This window comes from Mytilus edulis, chromosome 2 (assembly GCF_963676685.1).
Source record: "Mytilus edulis chromosome 2, xbMytEdul2.2, whole genome shotgun sequence".
Lineage (NCBI taxonomy): Eukaryota > Metazoa > Mollusca > Bivalvia > Mytilida > Mytilidae > Mytilus > Mytilus edulis.
Window position 1 is genome coordinate 65,611,169 of NC_092345.1, and position 27,370 is coordinate 65,638,538.

Sequence of the window (27,370 nt, forward strand, 5' to 3'; positions counted from 1 at the left end):
TTCTGATTATGCTGAATTTTTCAGAATATTCCTTCTACTTATTCACATGAAATGGTTTGATTATTTTGGTTATTTCGTGGAAAAGAAAATGATTTACATTAAAAAATCCCACTATCCGATTTTGATTTATTTCAATAGAAAATTCACAATAAACTTTCCTGTTCATTGATCAATTATATAAACACTATATGTCAGAAATTATTTGATTCATAACTGTAATTTGAAGCTTTTACTATTATTATATATATTTTAACTAACTATTGAACCGAAGAACTTAATTCAAAACAAAAAGACCTGACGTTCCCTTAATGATTTCTGTTTAGAATTTGTGTTGCATAGGCTAGTTTAAACAAAAATTTCATAAATTTGTTTAGTGGATTAAACATTCTTAACAAAATGGAGACTCAAATGGCAAGAGGAAGCGTGGGAAGTAAAATAACTGAACAAGACGAGGAGAAACAACAAAAGACTACATTCAAAGATGACGAAAACCCAAAGAGACATGATCTTACTACATGTGAAATTTGCAATAAGGATTTGTTCGCTCCAAAAAACTTTCCGTGTCTTCATTCATTTTGCGAAATGTGCATTACTGATTACGTCAAAAGAATTAAAAGAGAGAAAAAGTCAAAAGGTCAGACTCCAAACGTGGCTTGCCCTATTTGTGAAACTCCTGCAACGTTCCGATCTGTTGATAATCCGAAAGAATTTGCCGAAAGTTTACAAACCAGCACACTTTCAGCTACTCTTCTCTCAAAGAGAGCAGAGAAGTCCAGGGAGTGTAGTCAATGTCCATCTGTTCAAAAATCAGAGGCAACATTTTGGTGCTTTTACTGTGCTCAGGCGTTGTGTGAAAACCACGAAAGCTATCATAAAACAGTCACATCATCGAAGGTAAAACACCAAGTGTTTCCGATTAAAAATATTAGAGACGTTCCAGATTCAATTTATAAATCTCAGCATTGCCGATATCACGAGAAAAATCCCGTAGTCCATTTTTGCATGGATCATTTAAATTCGTGTTGTTCGATTTGTTGGAAGCGGATGCACAAAGTGTGCAATGTTATCCCTATCGACCAAGCTGCAAGAATCGTAAACAAATCTCGCATAACTTCGGATTTACAACAGACAATTGATCATTTGCTTGTCAAAGTTAATGACACTTTACTAGAACGTAAAGATTTAATGAAAGACATACACAAACAACGAAATTCTTCCATGAAAGCAGTAAAAATGTTTAGAAAAGATCTAGATAGTTACATCGATTCATTACAAACCAATTTAGAACTAGATATCGAGAATCATTTTTCTCAAACTAAAGAACAATTTGAGAGGGAAATACACGATTTTGAAAACAAAAGGTCAAATTTCGAACACTACCTTAAACTTATTAAATCAATCAATGAATGTTCACAACCAATTCAGTCTTTATCAGAACTGACAGATGTTCGATTTCAATGCAATGAAATAGAGGAATCGATCGGAAGAACTCTCTTTCAAATGAAGAATTCTCGTCTCTCGGTTACATTTATAAGTATTCAGCAAATAGCGCATGTCATATCTAAACTAGGATCAGCAGTCATTACAGAAACATCTCGGCGATCTCGAATGCTTAGACCTGCAAGTGATTCAAGAGGCAAATCACGACACAGCACTCACATTTCAACATCTTCAAGGAGGTCGAATAATCGTTAATGATACCTTTTTATACATGGGTAATGGTTAAAATACGATGGTGAACATTAATTCAGTATAGATGCATGTTTGTTTGTTGATGTTGTTTTACATGCTGCAAATAACCACAAGTGAATACCCTGTGTTAACTGCGCCAATTCAGAAGTCATTGACTGTTTCCATGTATGAGGAGGACACGTCAACATGACGAGTTCGATACTTTTTCAATTTTATTTCAGACCAGTATGTATAGGTCTACAATTAACTCATCATAGTTATTGTTTAAATTAAATCTATATATTACAATAAAATAGTTCTAAATTATTTTTAGCTCTTCTTTGCCAAATAAAGGTTCTGTGTTGGCTTCTGTTGTGCTCATTTTCGTCCATCACCAGTCGTCGAACACTTTGTTTCCCTTTAAATAATGCTATTTCATTGAAGTTTATCTTTTATTCATAATCGAAGTTATCACAAAAAAATGACACTTAATCTAACATGCACCATTGTGTATATACTGAAATCAAACTTTCAGCATTTATTCTAATTTAGACTGTTTGATGTAACCTTAGTTTATAAGGATAAGCCCCGACTGATTTTTACAGTTTGCTGACCACATGTCCAAGATTAGTAAGAGGAAAACTAGTTTAACCTTGCCACATTCTACATGTGCGTGTCCCAAATCAGGTGTCTGTAATTCAGTGGATGTTGTGTTTTGCTATATATAATTGTGTTTTTCGTTCATCGTTTTGTACATATATCAGGATTTTTTTCGTTTGAATTGTTTTACATTTGCCATTTCGGGGCTTTTTATACCTAACTATGCGGTATGGATTTAACTCATTGTTCAAGGCCGTATGGTGGATAACTCGAACAGTTGTCTCATTGGCAATCATACCACGTCTTCCATTTTGTATATTGGTACAGGCATTTGCCGATGAAAAATGGTGGTTTTAACATTCTTTTATAATTAGCTAAACCTCCCAGTTGTATGACAATATAGTTTTGTTATTTTGACCAAATACTGACTGGTGCATGTTGAATTGTCTTATTTTGTGATAACCTTTTCTTTGAGGTCAAGTTACAGTAAATGGGCTATGTCACAGATTTCATTAAAATTTTGCATATAACTGTGGCTCGGTGAACTACAACTGAAAATCCAAAAAGTAATGCATTAATCTCATTTATCATTTGAAATATTACTAATTGAATTCTTTCAAAATGGATGAACATGTGTATGGAAAGCACATAAAAGTCGGCTAAAAACCTTTAAATTTTTTCCTCAAAATCATCATATCATTAATTCTACTCCACAGATTTTTCTTTAAAAAAGCTATATGTTGTTGATACATAGATTTTCGTTTTAATGGTGCAAAATAAAGATACGGTAACCGACTTCGTTTTTACGGTATATTTCATTCACTGTCGTGTTTTGTGAAAAAAAATCCTACAAAACGTTGAAATAATAGTTTTTCATTACCACCAAGGAAACGAATTGATTATTAAATAATTTATGTGTCAACAACATATAGTTTTTTAAGAAAAATCTATAGAGTAGAATTAGAGATTTGATGAAATCAATCTGTAATATTTCAGATATTAAAAGAGATAGAAAACTAAATGCATTATTATTTCGATTTTCATTTGTAGTTCAACGAATCAAGGTTGTATGCAATATTTTAGAAAAATCTGCGGCATACCCCATTTACTGTTCCTTTACCTTAAGATAATCCAGGCTTGCTTACTAGTTATTTAGGAGATAGTATGCTATTCCATGTAACTAGCGACTATTTTCTCCCGGAAAATGCATCACTGTGCTATTATTTGCAGTTTCTAACCGTATCATAAATGAAGATATTATAATATAATATTTTGTAACCTAGGCCCAACAGTTTCTTCTTAAAACACCAGTTATTACTTGAATGAAATGATATAAAAGATAAGAAACATAATCTGTGACTTAATATATTGTATTATTCATATCCTTGACATCACATCAAAAGAAAAACCAACTCAGTATATAAAGTAGTCCTCTGTCAATCATCGATGTATAAAGTCAAGGATACGATGGATATAAAAACTAACATGATCAAAACACAGTTTAGATTATTGGTTCAGCCAACAAAGCGAACATATAAGGTTGCACATTCTCTTTAATAATACGAAATCAGCCGAACGAAGAGAAATTTAACAGGAATAAACTTACAAAATTCAACAAGTTAAAATGCAATAAAATATAAAGTATTAAACAAACATATCACAGATTGTTGTGTCACTAGAATGATCGTATCTTTATCCCCAGTCAGGGTGAATCACAAAATGGCGAGATATCGGCTCATGTGGTCTTATATAATGAGAACTCGAGTTTTCCACCGTTTTTTCTTTATATTCTGGTAAATGATGCCACGTGGTATGCATCCATCGGTTACTCCTGGTATTTGGTGTAAGTAAACGGATGTGGTTGAATTTTCCTTTACCTTTCGGAATCATCTTACGTCGTGGTTTATATTCTGAAGACGTTTCGATTTTACCATCTCCACTGAAAAGAAAGTAGTTTAAAAACACTTGTCAGTATTGTATCTCAAAAGCAGATTACTTGCAATTACATGTGTATCCTCCGTATATAGCTTTAACACTGTTTTATTTTGTTTGGATAAAACTATTATACGCATTTTACATACTTTTTTTTAACTTTTAGATAGTGGGTAAAACAATTTCTTATCATTGTATGGTGTCATTTACAGTGCACTATCCTTATTCCTTATTTGTACTTAGAAATGAGATATAATGTAAAAGACAATTTAAAAAGAAAAATAAAGTGATGATATATACCACTTAACAAATACAGAATAAACTTACTCTTCTAATGTTTTGATAACCTGTTGTAGTCTCTTTTTCTGTTCAGCAACAGATATACCCATCAATTTACTTCCAGCAAGGGAATTGAAAAATCTCAAAGCGACATGTCTTTCTGCAAGAATAGAAATTAAGATTCGTAATAATTTTCAATTAAAGCAAGTTTTAAAAAACTCCAAGAATTCGTCTCTACTTAACCCTGGACATGGTTGCTTACTTCAAACTCTCATATGTATAGTAACTATCACATATGTATGTACAATTTAAAAATATTTCATGGTATTTCAAGCAATTTTAAAGACACAACTGCGTACTTGTAGATGGACATGACACATATAACAGATGAGCGATACATTTTTCTTCTGTCTTCTTTCGAATTAAATGAAATACAAACATAACTGATCTTATACAAATAATATTTTCTGTAAATAAAATTGTTTTAACCTATCAACAAAAGAACTTTACGTCAGTACATAAATATACCTTCTTCGGTAGCATTGTCTAACCATTTTTCCACAGTATCTTTTGCATCAGGTAGTAGAGTTTTCTTTAATGTGTTGTCCATTTGATGTTTCTTCTCAGTCATGCGCAGAATGCGTTCAATCACCTTGCGATCTGTTTGTGGTGCCAATTTAAAATAGTGTTCAGCCGTTCTTACTGCATGAGGTTGTAGTGATTTTTGGAACTCCTGAATGATATAAATTAAATAAGACATTTATGTTACATGAAATCTGCACTATAGGCGAGTACGTGTTATATTAAAACTCTATTGTTAGATAGGATATATGGAAAAGCATGCGCCTGCTATAAACTCTTAGCATACCACAAAACAAGCATTGTGAAGGCTAATACGACACATTTATTACAAGTCGCTGCATTTGTAGATTGGTAATCTTAGGGGGTTTTATAGTGGAGATTTGTCAATTACCACATCAACTGTGTCTAAAAGTTCCAAAAGATCACGAACCGTCCAAAATTTATCCCTTAGATATATATATATTAATTCTTAAACATAGAACACCACTTCAAATCAAAATTTTGGAAGCACAGTCAGATTGCACCCAGATATACGATGACGATAAGTTTTCAAAAGTAAAAAATGTTTAAAATCTAACTATACCTTTCTAATATCTTCCATATTATTATTTGTTTCGGTTTTCTTAACTACAGATGGTTTTAAGTCTGTCACAGAACGTACAAATGGTTCTGGTTTAGTTGTTTGGTTTGGTATTGAAGGTTTCATCATCAAGTCAGTACGGGATCGTTGAGGTTTCAACACTGTAGGTACGGCAGTCATCTGTAATGGGCCTTTGTCTTGTATTTTGGTATATTCTCTTGTCATTCCTTTAGCAGAAGCCTTTTTGTTTCTTAAGTTAATGTTAGGTACTGTAACACAATAGTTATCCATTAGTCATGTTTGATATTCAGTTGATATTATACATGTAAATTTCAAATGTTAACTAATAAATAGTCCAAATGATGGTAATATTGTTCCTTTTAATGTTTTCAGTGTTTACATGTTTTGCATAGTGCAAGATGCCAAATTTTATTTATTTGTCTATTCTGTCACTGTTAATTAGAACTTCTGACAATATAATTTGTGGCTAAATCTTTACATTTTATTGGTGTGAAGTCAAAGTTTAGGATTGTCACCAATTTGCAATAATTCGTGTTTTATTATTATCCTTTCTTAGTTATAAGCCATGTCATACTCATTTAAAAAAAGTTTATTTAAACAAAGTCTTGTTTTGTAGTTTGAATTTAAAACCATTTAATCAAACATTGATTGGTTTTAAAATAGTTATCTGCTCTTTGGTTGGGTTGTTGTCTATTTGACACATTCCCATTTCCATTCAACACTATGCTATATAGCTAATTACACTCAAAAACTTGCATCATATATACTAGTACTTTGAGAGAGAGAAAAAGAATGTTACCACCATTGTATATGTACAATAATGTAAGTTGAGAGAGAGAGAGAGAGAGAGAGAGAGAGAGAGAGAGAGAGAGGAATAACATTAAGTCAATTCGATCAGATTCATATATACATGTTTATATATATATATATATATATATATATATATAGATGGATAGCTAGAATTACATGCCTACGCTATAAGAATATATAATTATATACACCCTTGTATATGTACAGTAATTTCTATTTAGATGACTAAATGACAAATTCAAACGTCTTACATTTAACATCATTGCTGTTCCCTGAAATTTATAGTATACTAAAATGAAGATATATGTTGGTCTCCACTACATACTGATTAATCTTTTAGTCTGGGAAAACATGGTCCATTTATTAATACAAACAAAATAAGATTTTATGGTGTGAAAGCCAATGAGACAACTATCTACTAGAGACCATTCAGATGACGTAGATGCTAGGTCAAGCAACTATTATCGTAAATATTAAAAAATAACCATACTACCTTCACTTGTGCGCTAAAACCATACCGTATAGTAAATTATAAAAGGCCTGACATGAAAAGAAGGGAAACAATTAAAACGAGAACACCAATATCTGATTTATATTGACGAAAAATAAATATGGTAAACAGCAACCAACGACAACCACTGAATTACAAGATCTTAACTTGGTACACATATATACAGAATTAGCTGCGGAACCGTAGCTCTTTGGTCCTTATGTTATTTTTTGACTATTTGCGGACCACATGCTACGGTTCCGCTATGGTCCGCAAATAGTCAAAAAAATAACATAAATTAAGGACCAAAGAGCTCAGTACGGTTTCGTAGCTAATACAGAATGTGACACGCTCTCTATATTCTGGGACAGTTGCGTAACAGCTTTACATAAGAACAAAATGTTAAAAACAGATATGATGTCAGTTGAATTGGCTTTGAACTAGCTTGCATTAACTTTGAGTACTCTTAGTAACCTTATGTTTTGAGTGTTTTCAGCCAATCGAACGAGTCAAGCCTTTTCGGACTGATATTTATACTAAGTAGTTTTTTGTTATGTTGTGTTGTTACACCACTGACCAGATTGGCTGTTATGTTGTGCTGTAACACCACTGACCTAGATAAGGATAGAATTGGGCGTTTATAATAAATCCTTATCCCATCGCTCTCTTTCTGTACATATACATGTACCAAGTTATATTCCTGTAATTTATTAGTTGTCGTTGATTGCTGTCATTTGTTTTTCGTTTGTTGTTTTAGCAACAGTCAGGTCATTGGTGTTTTCCTTTGAATTGTTTAGTATTTAGTCTTGTCAATATATTTATAGAAAACTTTACAGTATGGGTTTTGCTCATGGTAGAAGGCTATACAGTACCCTATACTTGTTTACATTCTCGTCTTTTGGTCTCTGATGGAAAGTTGTCAGAAAATCATACTACATCTTCATATATATATATATACTGCAGCACTATAAAAAGTCCTACATTTTGTCACATCAAAATTGTCCTTTATTCAATACTTTCTTCTGGGCATTAGAAACAATAATTATACGACATAGTCTCGGAACTTATTTCTTTTTATTGGATAAATGATGTGAAATAAGAATTTTTATTTCGTGATACCAGAGCTATGAAGGGAATTGAAAACAAGAAATACATACGTGACATTTGGCGACTAATTCTTTCCGGTGCTGGTGGTGTTACCATCGTAGGTTCTTCTGGAACCATACCTAAAATATAAATATATGTGAGTATAAAAAAACCCAATCACTACAGAGGTTGGTTTGTTTTGTTTCTAGAAATGACAAAGTAAAATTACTTTCTGAATGGAGATTAAATAAGTAAGAGACCAGAAGTTACATACATATATGCTTCTTCGTTGTAAGAGTTTGACAAGAGTATGTTGGATGATAGAATTTGCCAAAAAGGCATCATATTGACGATGTATAGACGTAGATAGAAGAAATAAACAAAGAACGGTGGTAACAAGGACATGTTTACTGATAACTTCTAGGAAACACCGTAAAGACCAACGATTGATAAAATATGAACAGACGTTTTCACACGACTTAGGTGCGGGAAGTAAAATATGTTGAGATGCAGAATTTGAAATTTCAACCATCAAAAATTTCGCTAAAATAATTAGGAATATTTGAAGGATATTGTTATAACAAATGTAGTCTGATTCTGTTGCTTTCTTGTTTTGAACCAACATCAAATTATTTAAAATACGAATAGAAGCATATAACAAACCTGTAATAAAAGTATCGTCGTCACTGGCGACATAACGGGGTGGTACATTCCAGCTATGAAACATCTGGAAAAAAGAGAATTAATGTCATGTTTTATACTTGAACTGCTTGATGTTTATCAGTAACAGTCTTCAGTTTAATAAAAATATATTCTCAATGGCCATAACTAGGACTATTTTGAAAGGACAAGGCTAACTACATTATCGAAATATTAAAAAGGAAATGCGCTCATTGCTTGATTGTTCATACACAAGGAAGATATTGATATAAAGGAAAGATTTATATAAATATTAGCTGGTATTTGACCCCTAAAAATAAAAATAAAATACTCGAAAGGATATTTGATTTACATAAATGATTTTGTGCATTACACTTTGTGACAAAATCATGTTGCTCATTTGTAAATATAAATTAGAAAGGTAGTTGGTAGATAGATACTTTGTGTGACATCTAGAATAAAGAAATTTACCCTTTCATATCTTTGGCTTACAGCTTTAATATTTTATAAGATTAGTACGTTGTATTATATGATTAAATAGTTGTAGTATTCGTGCTATCAAACTGACATATATACATTTTTGGTTATCTTGCATAATAATACATAAATTGAGATATTTAAATAACCTGTCCTTTACAGTTGAAAACATATCTATTGATACGAATTTAATGTTTAAAGTTTTATAAACTATAGAATAATTTATCAAAGATCTCAACCTTACAGGAATTCGCGTCTCTTAGTTACGAATATGACTCAAATCATTAACTATTAATTTAATACAAACTTTTTTCATATCATTGGATTACGAACAACATATTTTAAAAGGCTTTGAACGAAAATCGTTTATAAAATGTTTAAATCGTCTTATGTTATAATATGGAGGAGGTCGTAAGTGTGTAAACATTGTATGCTTTAACTGTTGTCTAAATATATTAATGCCTTATTTGCGTGAGTGTTCATGTTAGATAGTCGATAAAATAAATTCATAAGACAATACATAGATTGTTGGTACAGTCAATCTATGCTTCATAAATGCACATCGGTGGAGGGACCTAAAATTCCCACTAGTTTTTCTGATAAATAGAAAAAAGTCATTCTTATTTATATTTTTACTAAGTCTCCAAAGCCATGATAGACAGAAAAAAAACCTTTAACACATCTCTCTATAATAATCAAACAGGGCTTCCTGTGGCACTGAATAACCTTACAATTGTTTCTGGGAAAAAAGGGGAAAAAAGGGGGGGGTTGCACAAAAACATTATACAATTCCTGTATCCGAACACTTGTGGTCTTATGACTTAATTTCCTAGACAATAACATATTTCATATGTTTTTTGCAATTTTGTTTAAACTTCTTTGTCTATTTAAAAGAACTTGAAGAACCAGTATGCGGCCTCTGAAATTGCAATTTTATAAACTTATTTAAGTTTTAAATTCAAACTCATGCTCATTTTATAGATAACTGGATAGTGAGATCTATAGGATCTAGACTTTTTAGTGCAAAAAGGTCGAATGTTATGTAAACATGTTGAAATTTAAATATTTGATAAAAAATGGTCTTTTTACTGATATTATAAATTTGATCATAATAAATATTTAGCCAAAGCCTAATTCAAAATGATAATTTACACACATTATCATGTTGTATGATACCTCTTGTAGCAAAATATCTTCTAAGTTAAAACTTGGCTCACATATATCTCGATTCTCAAATTAATGTTAGTATTTTAGGCAGTTTTGAAGTTTTGTACAAAATAGAAGATATAAGAAGCCCTAATGCAAATGAATCAGAATAAAGAAGAAATCTTATATGTGATAGACTAATGTCTTATGAACACACGAATGGTGCTGTTTATTTGATAAGTAATGCTTTTTGATTTTCGAAACCAAGGGGTCAAAAAGATTACCGATCATTCCTTTTTTCTTTGCTAGAACCAATCAGAGTAGTAAACCTGTTTTCTCATTCGTTCTAGCTGTCACAAATACCTTCATTGGGGGATTGTTATTCATTTGCGGCAATTGTTTTTATAATGGTGGGTTGTGTCCACCCTGCTGTAGCTGTGTTTACTATTATATCGATATTATTGTATCAAAAAGAGGTGGAAAATATCAAGGGGACACACAAAAAGCATAAGTCGAAGAGCAATTGGCGACGAAAAATTAAATTAGTTGATTTATTCTTATCATTATACTTGAGTGTTTGTGTTTAATATCTTACCCCGAATTTGTAAAATGAAATAGAACCATGAAATGGTACAATATGGAGAAATACATACTACAGGGACGTCTTAAGTCTACCATTTTTACCATTCAAAATAGCAATTTGTTTTCTTCTATTCCTAAATTCAATATAATTAATCGATCAGACTACCAATAACTGATTACAAGAATAGAAAAGTCGACATTCGTTTTCAATGGTGATGATTAGTCATTATGTACATGTACGGCTGATTATGAATTATTATGAATATGACACTCAAGACTAATCTTTATTCAACATTACTTAATCTAGGATTAGTATTGTTTATTGTAAGGATTTTTTCAATGAAAAAATTTCTCAGGGATGACAGGTCTGTCGATCAAATGACATTAAGTAACATTTTAAAAGGGGTTGACAAAGGAGTAGGTCCGGTAAGGACCAATTTTGGCCTCAAATTTCAGGTTCATCTGACGAAAGATTTTGACCACTTTTTAAACACTTAAGTGTCTATTTCATTTGAATCAATTAGTTTATGTGAAAGATTTTAACTGATTTAGTCTTTAAAAACGATCCGATTCAATCTCAAATGTGAAAAATCTACCAAATATGCCGAAAAATGTCAATTTTCAGATGGTTTTTGTCAAAAACGAAAGTGGCCGCATCCGTGTTCATCCTCAACCTTTATATATGTTATGTATTATCATAAAATACAACTTACATTTAAATATTAAGGATGAACACGAATGCGACCACTTTCGTTTTACACGAAAACCGCCCAAAATTTAACTAAAATGCTAGAATTGTAAAGATTTCAGTAATTTAGCATGACTTTTTGTTGCTAGTACCCGATATATGTGCATTGTATTGTCAAAAACAGCTCATATCTATGTAGCAAAAGCATTCTACTGTCCAATGAATAACTAAAAGTTAACATTTTAACAATTTTGTAAAACTGCTATATTTTGGGGCCAAAAAGGGGTCTTACTGGACCTACTCCTTTCAAAGCTAACATAAAATCGGAGTTTTCATAAGTACTAAATAAAGTAAGAATATATCAAAATACTTAATCTTAATTAATCTTAAAAGAACCGACAACAGCCCAAATAATACTACACATAAATATAATGACTGAGCAACAAGAACACCACTCTAAAAAAAAAGAAGGGATGTACGCATGCGTGCTGGTAGGGTAAGCAGTTCCTGCTTCGCTACTGGAACCAGTCGAGTTGCACATGAGAAGTTTATAATTGGCAAAAATCGAATTCCATAATAAGTGACAATGAAAAACGAGGCCAAGATTTTGGATAAAACAAAAATGTCACAGATGTTTTCATCAGTGACATGAATATTTCGTGTAACGGTCACACTAGATAAGATAGTGCATTTTAATCTTTCCAAGAGATGTATGTCTATGTTTATTCAATTGGTCTGACGAAACAGTCAGCTCCAAAAAATTGAGTTGATTTTATATTACTAATTTGGAACCTCTAAAATTACTAATAAATGTACTTCAAGTTGTTTTACTGTTCAATGAATATTCTTACATCAGCTGAACTGTGCAGTATATGATGGTGCTTTTGTTGTACATGGATCGTGTAGGCAACGATGGAGCTTTGTGTGCAGGGCGTATGTACAGTAGTTTAACCCAATATCATTTCGTGTCTATCTGAACCATGTGTTGGTTGTTCTTGTTTTTCTTTTGTTCAATTTTTTTTATTGGACCAGTCGGTTGTTAATTGCCTGTGTGGTCTGTTGCACTGCTTAATATTTATGGTAAATTAAACTCTTATAATTCAGGTTTAAGAGTTGTCTCTATAAAGCACTTCTAATATTTGGAAAATTTAAAAGGCAGCTCAGCTAATAATCTTTTGGATTTATTAAATGTGTACAATCGATTTTTAAATCAAATGTTTACATGAAGTTAAAAATAAATAAACAATAAGTTTAAATGTTCTAAGAGATATAATTATTGAAACATTGCAGCATATAAAAGCAATTTAGCCTACCTTCTTCACCTTTGTGTTATGTATTTCCACCAAAAAGATAGCTTTATTCTTCTATTATGTACACATTATCTGTTGGGTATCTTAGCGACAAAAGTAGAACAATTATCCGCCGAAGGACCAGATTATATCTACGTCACATGGCCATTCGGAACTGTTTAATCACATATTATTTAATTGTTGAAATACGCTTCACTGCGCATGTGTTTTCTAATTTAGAGTTAAAAAGTAGGAGTTTTACCATTTAAATCATTAAAGAATAGTATGGGATTTATATATCAATATCAAAATTAAAAGAGAAGGTATACAATTAACTCGTGTAGGTGAGAGAGAAATATTACACTAACTTGACCATGATAATTGTTACTTTACAAAAGACGTAATCAAATCAAAAGATATTCAAATGCATTTAATTTAGTTATGTTTATCTTATGCACTGAAAGTCCCAACAAAATGGTGATATATAATCAAGTGCGGATCATGGCCAAGATTTAAAAAAAGGGGGGCCAGGTTTGTCAAGTCATTATTTGGAGTAATACTTGAAAAAATGTCTATGCATTTATTACATATGTAGATCCACAAGGGGAGCCCGGGCACCATGTCCCCCACTTAAGTCCGCCTTTGAAGTATTAGTTCACTATTGTATGTGTCTATTCACTTAAATGCCAAAGTTCCACTTACTTGATGTGCATGTGGTTTCGAGAGTACATCAGCTACTGTTTCTCTTTTTCGTTGAAACGGCTGAAAAACAAGAATTATACAGTCTGTTTAATCTTTGGTTAAATTTTCTATCACATAGAAATAAGTAAGTTAAATTGAAAGAAACGTTTTTCTGGTAATATGTGATAGTCAGTTTGTAGAGCAACATTTTCGGACATTGATATGAATGCCTCTTTTTATCTAGCCGTAGCTTTATTAAAACTTCGAAACAAACGTTTATTACTGAACTTACTAAGACTATTCAAATTTTTTATTTTAGAAAATACTTATATAATACATAACATGATAGTTTTAAAATCAATTATAAATCTATTTTCTTTAAGGATCAACAATGATTGATGCAATAATTTAAACTATTCCCCTTTGAAACCTCTTTTTAAATGTATATCATAATCAATAATGTCAATTTTATCCACATCTCAGATATAATTATTTTTTCATATGTTTTAGCAAACAATGATCATTTAAAGAACCACTTAAACAATCGAACAAGTATAATATTTAAACCAGGCATTTAACTACACTAGTCTGGATCAATGGAATTTTAGTGCACTTTAAATGTAATACACTTTTTTCACTGAAAATTAAGAGTCTTGAAAATCCTTTTTCGTTAAACGCAAATAAACTAGGGGAAATATAAGGGTAACATCAATCTTCTGAAGAAAGAAATCTTTACTCTAACACAACTGAACTCTTTTGTATGGTAATGTACTCAGGGGAGGGGGAGAGGGAGGGGGAGAGAAGTAGGAAGAATAATTGACACCATAACAGCATTTGATCATCAAATGATAATCATAAACTACGTTTTATTAAAATGTCCATTGTTTTGCTCACACATTGTTGTCAATATTAATGAACTTTCCGCTACTGTCATACAAGTGAGAGGTTTAGATGGCCATACAACCAGGTTTTATCCTTATTTTCTAAAGACGGAATTGCAGATACCAAGTTAGGATTGTGACAGTTGTTTTTGAGCTTTTGATTTTGGCATTTGCATTGAATTTTCCTTAGAGCTCGGTATTTTCCTTTTAGCGTGCTTTGATATTAAATGGATCTTGATGGCCCTTGCAATGAGTAAGGTAACTTGACCATTTTCTTGATTAATATATTCATATATTACAACTGCACATTTTTCTAACATGCACAGTTTAATCTTCATAGTGATGACCAGATTAAAAGTTTCATAGGCCGCCTAAATGCAACCCAGAACCTATGGTTATAACATGAAAGTAGTTTACTTCTATAGTTATAGTACTTGCATATGTTGTGATTGCCAATGAAAGCAAGTGTTGGTCAGTATAAACGGATACAAAATGTATGTGTTAACAAGAATGATGCCTATAAATGTTAACCAAAGCTTTAAAATGACAATGTTTACTGAAAGTATATACTTGTCACCGACTTGGATCAAACGTGTATTTCTGAATTTCTGAGTATTCGCGAAGGATGGCTATAATGTAAATGTTAAAATAGTTTGCTTTGCATGTTGCTATAAGTTGACTCCGAAAGCATCTTGCAACTTACTTAATGTATGTATGCACATGGCATATGGAGGTAGTATTAATTTAAAAAAAAGCTACGTGCAAAAAAACTATCCTCTAACCCATTTCAGACAAAAGGTACAATTCATAGTAATACCGTATTAAGGATTTTCCAAAAAAAAACCCCATCAATTTAAACTTTACGAGACATCTTATATCCAGTAAAATCTTCCTAATACTCCTCCTATTCTTTTTCCAATTTATTCTCATATAAATTCTGTCATGAGATAATTTTGCTTGAAGAAAAAGCTTTTTATTCTTTATAAATAAGACCTTAACACCGCCAATTTTATAATTTATTTTCAATTTTCTATTTGAACTGTTGTAATGCCATTCGCCAACCTAATGTTACAATTGTGAATTTATTACGTAGATTAATTGAAATGTTTCGAATATTGCATTCTATTTACTATTTAAGAGAGCCAGGAACAAAGGGTCAAATATACGCATTCTGTTATGCAAACGAATTCTTAAATATTTTGGAAGACATTGATTTTACTTCTCAATGAACAGGTAAACTCTCGTCGAATATCAAACAATCTCTTAGGTCGTTGTAATAAGTTACAAACGTTTATACAAAACAAATAAAAACCAACAATTGTAAGTCATTCACATTTTCTAAAACTTTTTAAAATTTAACATTCTTAACGATCTATGCCATAGTAATTAATTAAAACGTTCAGTATTGGACAAATCAAGTGAGCCGATATGGATAAATGTGAAAAAAATTGATCGAAAAAACATATGGCCTAATTCATTCCTTTTATTTACAATAAACGAAGCACAGCTTTAACAAATTGTAACCAACAACTCACACTGAATCTCAGACTACTGACTTTGGACAAACATAATACAGAAAGTACCTGGATATAACATTTTTGAGTGTGTCTACCATCCCCTTACATTGGATAATGGTATAACAGCACAATATAAGAACAAACTGTAAAAGTCAGTTTGAAAAAACTTGACCAATCAGATTGACACGAAGCAAAAAAAAACCAACATAAAGACACAAAATAATCACAAGATACCAGCTACTTGTAATTCAAAGCAAATAAGAACTTAGAAATAAACCTTGTTTCCGAAGACACAAGTATCAATCAGTGTGAAAGCGTCATAAACTGTCTAAAAAAAGCATGACATTGTTGTGCAATACCAAAATTTATAGTATATAAAAAATCAATTTTGTACCGATACAAACCATATTCAAAGAACTTCTATATAAAAATGTTGATTGAGCTTGTATAGAATACGTTTATGCAGAATTTTAATCGGTTTACATTGATTGTATTAAATTTACGTGCTTTGTAAACAACATTACCGTAGAAAATAGAAGTTGCTTTCGTATATGGTTCTGAGCATAAATAAGGTCATTGATTTTGAGCTTTTCAATTATTTTATATTTTGTTTTTGCTGTGGTAAGCCAATAAACGTTATATATATGTATTTGCTCATTGTTTAAGACGGTACGAATACCTATATTTTAAACATAATAAATGAGACAACTATCCACCAGATTTCGAATGACGTGGTAGAAAGCGATTATTATACATCGTCTTATTAGTTTTATATATTAAAACATTTTGGAAATAAATTTGGGAATAAAACAAATTTATACAAAACAAAAAAGATTTTTCTTCAGTTTATCCTAACCTGGAAACTGTTACTATAATTTAAAACTTGTATGTGTGTTAGATAAATCTAGATCAAAAACACAATATATAATTTTTCTAAAAGGGAAAAAGAAAATATGTTCGAAAATATACCCATATGAAAATTACTTGGCTCATTCTACATTCTGATTGAAAAACATGAGAGATAAACAAATTAATTTGCTTGTTACTTTATATAAAAAATCTTTGTAATTCAATATCGGAGAAGAAAATTATCATACCTCAGAATCGAAAAGTCGAACCATTTCCAAAAATCAGTTACAAGAAAAACGTAAAACCTGTCTTTAAATAAACAGTTGGATGGTTTGTCTTAATCCCTAATGTTCACATCCTAAATGCCTATATACTATAAATGTATTTCAAGGTTGACAGGACTTTATATAAATGTGCATATTAAGTTTCGTACCATTGAAAAGGTCTGTGGTATAATTATATATCAATTTATATATTTCGTGTCAAGTCAATATTGACAGGGAAATGTTTATCATAATTATATGATTTTATGGAGGTAAACACTTTATGAATACTTCATGTTGACGAAAAGAAAAAAAATAGTTTATTTGTAACGTTTAACAGTTGTTTTGGTTGACAAACTAAGTATTTGATCAAACTACTCAATTGCATTTGCAATTATGGATAGTGGTCAAATGGTGATCTGGGTAAACGTGAGTAAACTGACCATCTATTGGGGATGAGGCACGTGTATGGTTTCTTCTCGGGGCACACTCTTTTTCAAACTTTATTATAAAAACACATTTTTCATAACATGCAGGAACCTGATTTTGTATTTGGAAACTCCGAAAATACTACACCCTAACCCTTTCTACCTTTTCTATTTTTTTGTGGAAACATATTTTTTTTCGATTTTCATTCTGACAGATTTTTTTTCTTTCACGTTTTCAAAAAATTTAAAACTACACCCTTTTATTAGAAAAAAAACCCCTGCCCTCCCTAAATCCTAACAAAGGATGAAAGGATTTTCCGTTTTGAATTTTCCTCGGAGTTCAGTATTTTTGTGATTTTACTTTTTACCAAACAACATGCAAAAATTGAAATACGTTCAAGTAAAAATGTAAATAATTCTGACGAAACAATTTTTTAATATCAATATAAGGCCATGGTTTTTTGATAACCTACGAAAAATAATAACCGTATTAAATCTCATATTTTCTACATGTTTAAATATCAACTAAAAATATCTACAATCTCATGTATTAAATTGCATATGTGCATGTCACCTTCGTCAGTGGTTGTCTTCTGTTATATCTGTAAGTCTTTGTATCATTTGTGTCATTTTTGGAAGTTTTTGTTGTATAAGAGATCCGCGATAAATGTAAACTTATACACCCAGTTTGACCAGCTGTACATACACCAGTTACTGTCCTGGGGCCTGTTTATCGAAGCTCTCATAGGATTAGGACGTGTCCTAAGACCAACTTAGGACACATCTTAGTCCTAACTGGGTTTATCAAACACGTCTCAACTTAGGAAAATCCTAGGAATTGTCCTAACTTTAGGATACCAATTTAGGTATCTTAAGATGGTCTTAGGATGGTCCTAACTTTAGGATATATTCAATTTCGCCTTTTGATCATTTTCACACGTATTGTTGTTTTTACCAGTAGTAAAATAGTTGAAATACTCCGGATTTATATGAAAAATGCACGAGATTTGTCTTTGGACTGTTAAATATTGAAACCTTGACACTTCGAATACAACTCACTTAAAAATATGTAATGATTTTTACCGATTATATATCTAGTTTACAATTAGTTTGTTAATTTTTTATATAATACCAAGGACGTATAACTAATATACGTCCTTGATAATACGTAGTTATTATTATTTTCTTATGTTTGGTTTTATACAGTTTAAATGTACAAATATTATACAATAATCATTTATCATCTTTAATGTTTAGTTTCTAATTAACGATATTTGAAAAAACAAAATTATTGAGTAAAATATGATATCACATTGTTTTTTTTCATATCTAATTTGTATTCTCTTTTCCGCCAATACTTAGGACATCGGTTAGGAGGTCCTAGCTAAGATATTCCTAAGATAGCTTCGATGTGCATGCTGAGACGTGTCGTAAGTCGGTCCTAACTTTATCCTAAATTCTGTCCTAGGAAATTCTTAGGACGGAACTTAGGACAGTTTCGATAAACAGGCCCCTGTTTAAGACTGTAACTGTGTTGGCCTTTGGGTTTGCTGTGTAGTTGCGAGACTGTTTTATTAACATATACCATCAGGACAAAAACTCCTTTTAATCATATTTATAAATTCAAAAATAAGTATGACCAAATTTATGCTTCTCTTTACTTTTCATATTTATAATAATTGTAATGTTATTCAATTTTTTTGTGTGGTGAAAACGCAGTGTTTTTATATAATGTTACATTTTTCTGAATGCCATTCAATACTTGTAACTACAATACTAATGGCGAAATGTAGTATTAGGGTATTGAAACATTTTGAGTTACGTTTGCGGTCGCGTTATTAACCATATATATTTTTATTCATGATTGCACAATTTCCAAAAGATTGGTGAAAATATATAACATTTTTTTATATACTTTTCTATTGAATGTTCCAAATAAAGGATTACTTAAGCTTTTGACCAAAGGGAGCATTTTTACATTCATGAATTATATGGTAATAAGGAATACACAAATGTTTCCTTAATTTTACGTAAATTGTTTTGATATTCGACTACTAGTATCATAATTTTAAACATGAAACTCCGGTTTAGCACTAGTTAATATAAACCAGGCTCAAGCTAGCAGCCACTCGCTAGCAACCACTACGCTAGCAGCCAGTTAATATAATACCATTTGTACTACAAGTGGCACCATCAGGTCTTGAAGACTATAAAGGTAAAGGGGTTGAGACTTGAGTTATATGTTCTTTGTAATGGAAATAGAACGAACAATTGTATTATACAACACGATGTAGTTATATCTCTTCTATCAAAGTTGGAGACACAAAATAGAAAGGTTGCATAACGTATAGATAATATATTACACATGTAAATAATATATATATATATATTTTAAAAATACCAAAGCTGAAACCAGTGTATTTATATATTAAAACAAACATTGATATGACAAATCTAGCCATTTCCAAATTGCAATAAAGCATGAAAATATGAGATATAATTTGCATAATATAATGCATTATAAAAGCATATGAAGCAACATACGCCAAACAACTGTTGATCAGCATGCATGATATCATATATTCACACAGTTACAATGGCGTTATGAACGACTTATAAATATGAATGTTTACCATGCAGTCAAATACACATATGGTAAATACTTACAAGATTAGTACTCTGTAAATTGATATAATTTTAAAGTGTTTTGTAAATTGGCATATATTGATAATAAATGCACATTTGTCAAACAAAAATTGAATTTAAAATGTGTTTATATAGAATACAGTGTTTTTGTTTTTATTGTGACAATAAAAAGATAAATTGCAAACAGGAATGTATAAAAACGATCAAGGGTTTTCTTATCAAAGTGCATTTGAATTGCTGGTCTTTTTCATTTGGTCTGGACAAATAATCAGGCAAGCTTTGCGGTGATAATCAAAGGGCAATGCTATAAACATGTATAGCTCAGTGTATATAAACTTTTAAGCACATATCAATGTCCTATGAAATGTGCTATGAAATGTTTTTAAAACTTTTAACCATAAAGAAAAATATGACTTTAACTCTGCCAGGTCAAACATGCGGGTCTCAAGCCTGGATAAAAGAGGAGGATAGTCATAAAAACCAAATACTGCAAAAGCGCAACTGTCCTATGTAAAAAGCGCAAATGTCCTTTTATTAAAAGTGCAAATGTCCTTTTTTAAAAAGTGCAAATATCCTATGATTTGAAGCGCAAGTGTCCAAAAAAATACGTGCAAATGTCCTATGTAAAAGCGCAAATGTCCCGCGCCGAAATCACCATAAGGCTTTCAACAATAAACAAGAAACACACACGAATCTTCAGTTGGACTGACTGACGGGTTGAAATAGTAACACTATATACTGTTAACCAATGTTTCAACTTTTTAATTTCAGTATGCACATTTGTATTTCTATATCCAACACATTGTCCAAACATATTACTCAATGTTGAGGAGCGTACGGTGGACAGTTTTTCCATTGTCAATCATGTCACCGCTTTTTATTTCTTTATACATAATATATGCAACTAATTTTAAAAAAAAGTGTGACAAATCTTGACTTTTTCCAATTTTTACAAGATTCCCTGTTTTTTTATGAGCCAAATGTATAATACGTAAGTCTACCGGGTCTTCATCTTGATTTCCGTTAAGTTAGCGTTCTTTATCATAACCGCCTATGCAACACATAAAAGTTTCCAACTCTTTTTATAAACTGTTAACCCACACACAGATACTTACAGTAAAACTTATTTCAGGTATAGGAGGAAGTTTTGTAATTCCTGCCATAATTGCACAAACAGAATAAATGCACTTAAGATTATTTCCACTCTGAAAATTTGTTATTCCTTATTTACATAGTTATTATTAAAGGTCAAATGGAAGTGCAAAGCGTGCATCAACGCCTTTATTCGGCTCACTTAATTCTTTTGAGAATGATATATTTTGTCACCCTTGTTTGTATATTTTCTAGCGAAAGTTTTGCGTTAAGCCCATATCTTTGTAGTCAAGATTAAAGGCTTCAAAGGATTTGAAAACATTACAAAGTAATATATAGTATCAGTGAAATCGAAAACCTTTAATCGCATTAAACAGGCAATATATGTCGTTAATCAGTTCAGCTATATCAAAGACTGACAGATTTGGCAACTTGTAATATATTGTCATTCAGGAAGGACTGGAACCTTACAGACAATCTTATAGCGTTTATAAAACAACTGTTGTGTTTTTCAAACTGTTGTGATCACTAAATAAAGTAGACAATTTCTTTGTCATTGATGACACAAAAGAGCTAGAATACATACAGAATTTTATATTGTACTTTAAAATAGCGTAGATCGGCACAAATGGATGTGGATGCTCCCTATTATAACTACAAGGAGGGGCTTTCGCTGATGTGGCTACTTCGTTACTGAAATTTGTATTGGCAATGATAAACACTCAGGACGACTAACCCTTGATAGCACTATTAAAAGGAGCACTATTTCGTCTTTCAAAGGATATCATCATCGAGTAATACATATGTAAATTCATATGTTAAGCGTCCAGTAAACTAAATAGGTTAAAAGGATTTTATCGGAGGTAATTTTAAAAAGATGGAACTTGATAGTAGTTAAGTTTGAAGCTGCATAAAGAGATTTTTTTTTCTAGATGTGATCATGTGTGAACTTTATTTTACAGTTTGCCAGCAGTGTTGCATTCCTATTTAAAAAAAGATGTGATATGATTGCCAATGAGACAACTCTTCACAAGAGACAAAATGACACAGAAATTAACAACTATAGGTCACCAGGGGTCACCGTACGGTCTTTAAAAATAAGCAAAGTCCATTCCACACCGTTAACTTTTATAGGCCCTGAAAAGACAAATGTGAAACTATCCAAACGACTGACAGCTAGTTCAATGTCTCTAACAACTAATAAAGAAACCATACATCTAAGACCAAAATATATGAGACAGACTTCATACATGCGCTTCATAGGAAGAGTAACAAGAATCTTGTATTATCCTTTAACTTCACGTTCCGCTATGTACTAGTATACACTATTAAAAGTTTGGTAACTATGATGAACACATCTACCCAATAGAACCCGATAAACCATGTTTGAACCATGTAAAAAAGACAACGAAGGTCTATTGAGAGTAATCCTTTACAAAAAAGTAGATGCTGTTAGCTTTCCAATTGTGAACTTTCCAACAGCACCTGCATATGGTTACATATCTTCAAATTGATATTGTCCTTCAGAGCTTACTTTTCTATCATAAAAAAAAAACACCACACAACTAGGTGTCAACAAAGCGTACCAACCATGATATCTAAATCTATCTCTTAAAACGTCTTAACAAAATATGACTTCAATTGATGATTCCAAAACGGAAAGAGTTAGGCATAATAAGTATCAGTTGCAATGCAGCATATGGGTGAACCAATAGTACACTCTTTTCTCCAGAAGCACTCACTAAAACAATTACTATGTAGCGTGATTTACTAAGATATTTAACCGACTTATTAATACATTAAAAGACTTCAAAAAAGGCTTATTGAGCATTTAATAGATTAAAGAACTACCGAAATCAAACTTTATGAATAATCTAAGTTGGTATTTAACGGTGAATTGTTTACTGACACCACAATGGTTTAATGCATCATTTAACTCCAATCAAACTGCTGCTTCAAGCAGTTTAAACTAGAGATCTAAACGATAAAAATTGTACTAGCTTTAAAAACGAGTCAAGAAAGACAACCCATTCGAATTTTTACGTTAAGTGAATTATGGATTACAAAAAAAATGTACATAAAAGAATACATACTATTGAACTTTTAAGAAACATGTACAGTATGTCTTTTTATAATACCTCAGTTATCATTTTCTATATAAAATAAGTACATAATATTTTCACTATTTTGCAAATTACAAGCTTTGAACTATTGGACCAGTCAAAAATTTCCAACTATTGGACTTGGGTGAAACTATTTGACCGCAAGCGTCATTATATTTCGCGGAATTTGAAATGCAGCTACGCGATTGGAGGATTTTGAAAATAACGCGGGAGTAACAACGTCGTGTTTTACCTATTGTATCTAGTAAAGGATTGTCGCCAGTGCAAGACGCAGCCTTATCATTTGAACATATCTATGAAGTAAACGTTATGGTTTGGTTTCTCCTTTTTAATATTACGATAGTTGATTTATCACCGCCATTTATTGTTTGTTGTCTTTTTCGATATAATAAAACACTTACTTACTGGATATTCTTGGAATAGTAAGTTTTTTGTCCCTCGGATACAACTATTGCCCTCGGCTACGCCTCAGGACAATAGTTGCTCCTAGGGACAATAAACTTACTATTCCACTCATACCTAGTCAATAAGTATACAATATACACCATGGGATTGAAATAAGTCCGTAACCGTTTCTTTTCTTCTTCTATAGACTGTGACATATGCTTTTTGTAAATGGCATGTCACTCCTGCTACTTTTCAATATGCAATTATTTTCTTAGGACTGCCATAAATAGCATTTACGACTTCTTGGAACTGAGATTTGAAGCATACACAGTCCTTAGATTTACAAATTGTATTGAATTCATGCACATAAATAAATTGTGTATCACCGTTGAACATTTGTATCTAGACCCGGAACGTTTTGGCCTAATAGTTGGTATTTTGTTTTGATATATATCAAATTTTGAAAACATGATAAAAGCAGTGCCACGCGAATCGCCGTGTTCTCTAAACTTGTGAAACATTTTTCGCTCAGGCTTTATATATGTTCAGAGAACAGGATTTAGTATTATCTACTTTATGTATGAATATCTTCAATTTGGAATACTGAGCTGTCATTATTTGCCTTAAGCTTTGGTTTAATGCTTTTTAAAACGTTTGTCTTTTTAGCTCTTAAATTTAGGAGTTATACCATATACAAGTTGCAGTTTTATATTTCTTTCTAATAACCACTTCGCAACTCAATCTTATTCATGTACAAGTCTATCGTAACTCGCTTAGTCATCGAGCATAAACATATAAATTTTTTATCCTGGTATCTATGATGAGTTTATTTACAACCACTGGTTCGATGCCACTGCTGGTGGAGTTTTAATTCCCCGAGGGTATCGCAAGCCCAGTATTCAGCACTTCTGTGCTGACATGAATTATCATTGATATAGTCATATTTATAAATTAACTGTTTACAATACTTTTGAATTGTTGAAACACTAATGCTTTTCTACCTTAGGAATAGATTACCTTAGCTGTATTTGGCAAAATTTTTAGGAATTTTGGTCCTCAATGCTCTTCAACTTCGTACTTTATTTGGCATTATTAACTTTTTGGGATTCGAGCGTCACTGATGAGTCTTTTGTAGACAAAACGCACGGCTGGCGTAAATAAAAAAAAAATATCCTGGTATCTATAATGAGTTTATATACAGAAATACTAAGAGATCTATTTCCTAAATTGTTATTATACTAGGGTTAGATAAAAATTCATATTACAGCACAATATTATTCTATCTTTAAAAATTGTCATATGGGTCACGTTTTAAAACGACAAGTGTGTTGAATTTGCTATATTGATATCCCAATAGAGAGAAGATATATATATATATACCAAATGACTTTTCCCTATTGTTTCCTTTAAGTTGATACATTCTTGTACTCATGAAAGCAGGATGTACACAGATATTTCTTAAACAGACACAGCAAACAAACATTAGTTATTTTCCTTTCAGGTTTAATTGATGATTTTCTTTTTCACTTATGAAGCCTTGCTAATTCCTATAAACATTTTAAGCCTGGTATCTATGTATGTATTACTCTTATACAAATATCGTTAGACTTTGTTACACAACATTTCCTGCCCCTTTGTTCTGACTCTTGGTTCAATAGATGATTGTCTTATAATATAGTCTTCAACTCAGATATCATACACTAGTAAACTAATTTTAATATAAAATGGTAATTTTGATCTGAACAGCTCTAAAATGATTATTTTTTTTTAGCCTTTCAATCATTTTTAAAGACTTATTCACTGTGACAAATTCATTAATGTTCAGACAATTCACTTACAGTATATGTTGATCTATGTTCAGACTGTTCAGTAATTGTTATTTACATTTACACATCAACATTTTACTGAATTGACTTAAAAATACTGACCAGTACTGAAATGACTATAAGTGAATTGTATGGACAGCTACAGACTTATTTTACTACAATGGATCATGAAACTGAAAATTGATGGAAAGACAGGTTATCACACTTATTATTCATTTTCCAGACACTTTCGGTGATTTTAAATTCAACCAAAATGGCCGTTAAATTCTAAATTTATTGACGAGTGATAAGACTAGTTTCAAAAGGAGAACATGGTAGCGAATAGCATGAACCCCAGCAAATAGCATGAACGCCAGCGAATTGAAAATTAATAATACTAATGTGGCAACCAAATAAAGTTGATCTTCTTAATAAGATTCAATTGACTAACTAGAACTGGAATATATGACAAACACGAAGATTTAAGTTTGTCAACTTCCCTGAATAGTATCATTTATGAATTTTCCCGTCATATGATGGAAAAGTGAGGTTCCATATATTAACCACTTGTATGAGTTCAATGAAGGAAGACAGGTACGATTGCGTTAACTGATATCATTCAAGGTTTGAATTTATGGAGATAATTAGCAACACTTAAGTAATTGTGATATTGAGCACTTATTTGCTTATTGTTTTTGAGTTATACATGTTATAGTGCTATTACGCTTCGGTAGGCATCGAACATAACATTCACTAGAAGAATACGCAGACGACAACGGATCACTGAAAGATCACAAATTCATTATCACATTATATATGTGTATTCTAATCCAGAACTATTTTTTAAACAACGCGATTCTGAAAATTTACTTCCTTTTTAATATACTTAGACAGATAGACGTATGCGAAATATGGTTTTCCCTGTCCGCCTTCATAACAAAAATAAAGATAATTTATAACGGGTCTTCAGTTTCAAATGTAAAATTGCTTACAGTTTAACAAAGTTGTGATGAAAAGAAAACAAATATATAAAAAATATAAAAAGATTTAAATGCATCATTTTAATAAGAAATTATCTAGAAATACACTTAAATCTTCTACTGAAATGTTATCTTAGAACACATGTCTAAGACGCACACTTTATTAATTAGATTCCTAAACTTTAAATTAAACTTACTGCATCGTCATAATCAGGATCAGTCTCATTAAAATCCTTGATAAAGAAATCCTGCATTGTGACAGATGTATATTTGTTGTACGATCTCTGGGATCCAGCGGATGCTGGGAAGAGATTGGAACTATCATCATATGCACACCGTAATTGGCTGGCGACATAATTTCCACATGGTAACGGATCCGGAATATTATGAGGGTGTTCCCCAAACCGAGCGACTTCGACAGCTGACATCTTAATGTTATCCAAATATCAAATCATTCCATCGTCGAATAAACTTAAAATCTAGTTCAAGTGTCCATGGGAAAGAAAAGTTGTAACAATGTGTATAACACTTTTGATTTAAAAATGAGATCAGGTCAAGACTTAATCTTTGTTTTAAATCTCATTAATTTGGCCTTACAATCGACTATTATTTCCAATGTAATAATCCTATTTTAAAGAGAGAAATACTAATATCATTCCGTCGTTGTTGGCCCACTCGGTGTCTTGTTGGCAACGTCGCGTTAGTATTTTTTCAACATAATATTTTAACCTCTACAAGGTTCCTGTATGTATTACTTTTATCAATTAGAAATATGGGGAACGGGGGTTATACATTAGCCTTTTTTCTTTCTTTTCGTTTCAGTTA

The 27,370-nt window shown here is 31.5% G+C and overlaps 2 protein-coding genes across 6 annotated transcripts; one reads left to right on the plus strand and one right to left on the minus strand.

The window, feature by feature from the left end:
* The first annotated feature begins 396 nt into the window (after positions 1 to 396).
* Positions 397 to 1,695, plus strand: LOC139510970 (protein PML-like). Its single transcript, XM_071297529.1, has one exon. It carries the CDS (start codon positions 397 to 399, stop codon positions 1,693 to 1,695), a length of 1,299 nt encoding a protein of 432 aa, XP_071153630.1.
* Positions 1,696 to 3,625: 1,930 nt separating this feature from the next.
* Positions 3,626 to 27,242, minus strand: LOC139512682 (uncharacterized). 5 transcript variants are annotated; one of them, XM_071300475.1, is made up of 9 exons: positions 26,743 to 27,120; positions 13,596 to 13,655; positions 8,715 to 8,778; positions 8,123 to 8,191; positions 6,727 to 6,747; positions 5,648 to 5,913; positions 5,011 to 5,215; positions 4,531 to 4,642; positions 3,626 to 4,210 (listed from the first exon to the last, which is right to left on the minus strand). In XM_071300475.1, the coding sequence occupies exons 1-9, from the start codon at positions 26,971 to 26,973 to the stop codon at positions 3,964 to 3,966; spliced, it is 1,275 nt and encodes a 424-aa protein (XP_071156576.1). In that variant the 5' UTR covers positions 26,974 to 27,120; the 3' UTR covers positions 3,626 to 3,963. The 5 variants fall into 5 exon arrangements, with proteins under 5 accessions (XP_071156576.1, XP_071156578.1, XP_071156579.1 ...); XM_071300477.1 differs by lacking the exon at positions 26,743 to 27,120 and adding an exon at positions 21,274 to 21,411; XM_071300478.1 differs by lacking the exon at positions 26,743 to 27,120 and adding an exon at positions 17,070 to 17,264.
* Positions 27,243 to 27,370: the final 128 nt, after the last annotated feature.

Coding starts and splice junctions, on each gene's coding strand:
- LOC139512682 (XM_071300475.1), bottom strand. CDS start 26,973: ATGTCAGCTGTCGAAGTCGCTCGGTTTGGGGAACACCCTCATAATATT. Junction 4,643..5,010: donor AGACAATGCTACCGAAGAAG/GTATATTTATGT, acceptor CTATTCTTGCAG/AAAGACATGTCGCTTTGAGA. Junction 4,211..4,530: donor GTTATCAAAACATTAGAAGA/GTAAGTTTATTC, acceptor CTTTCTTTTCAG/TGGAGATGGTAAAATCGAAA.
- LOC139510970 (XM_071297529.1), top strand. CDS start 397: ATGGAGACTCAAATGGCAAGAGGAAGCGTGGGAAGTAAAATAACTGAA.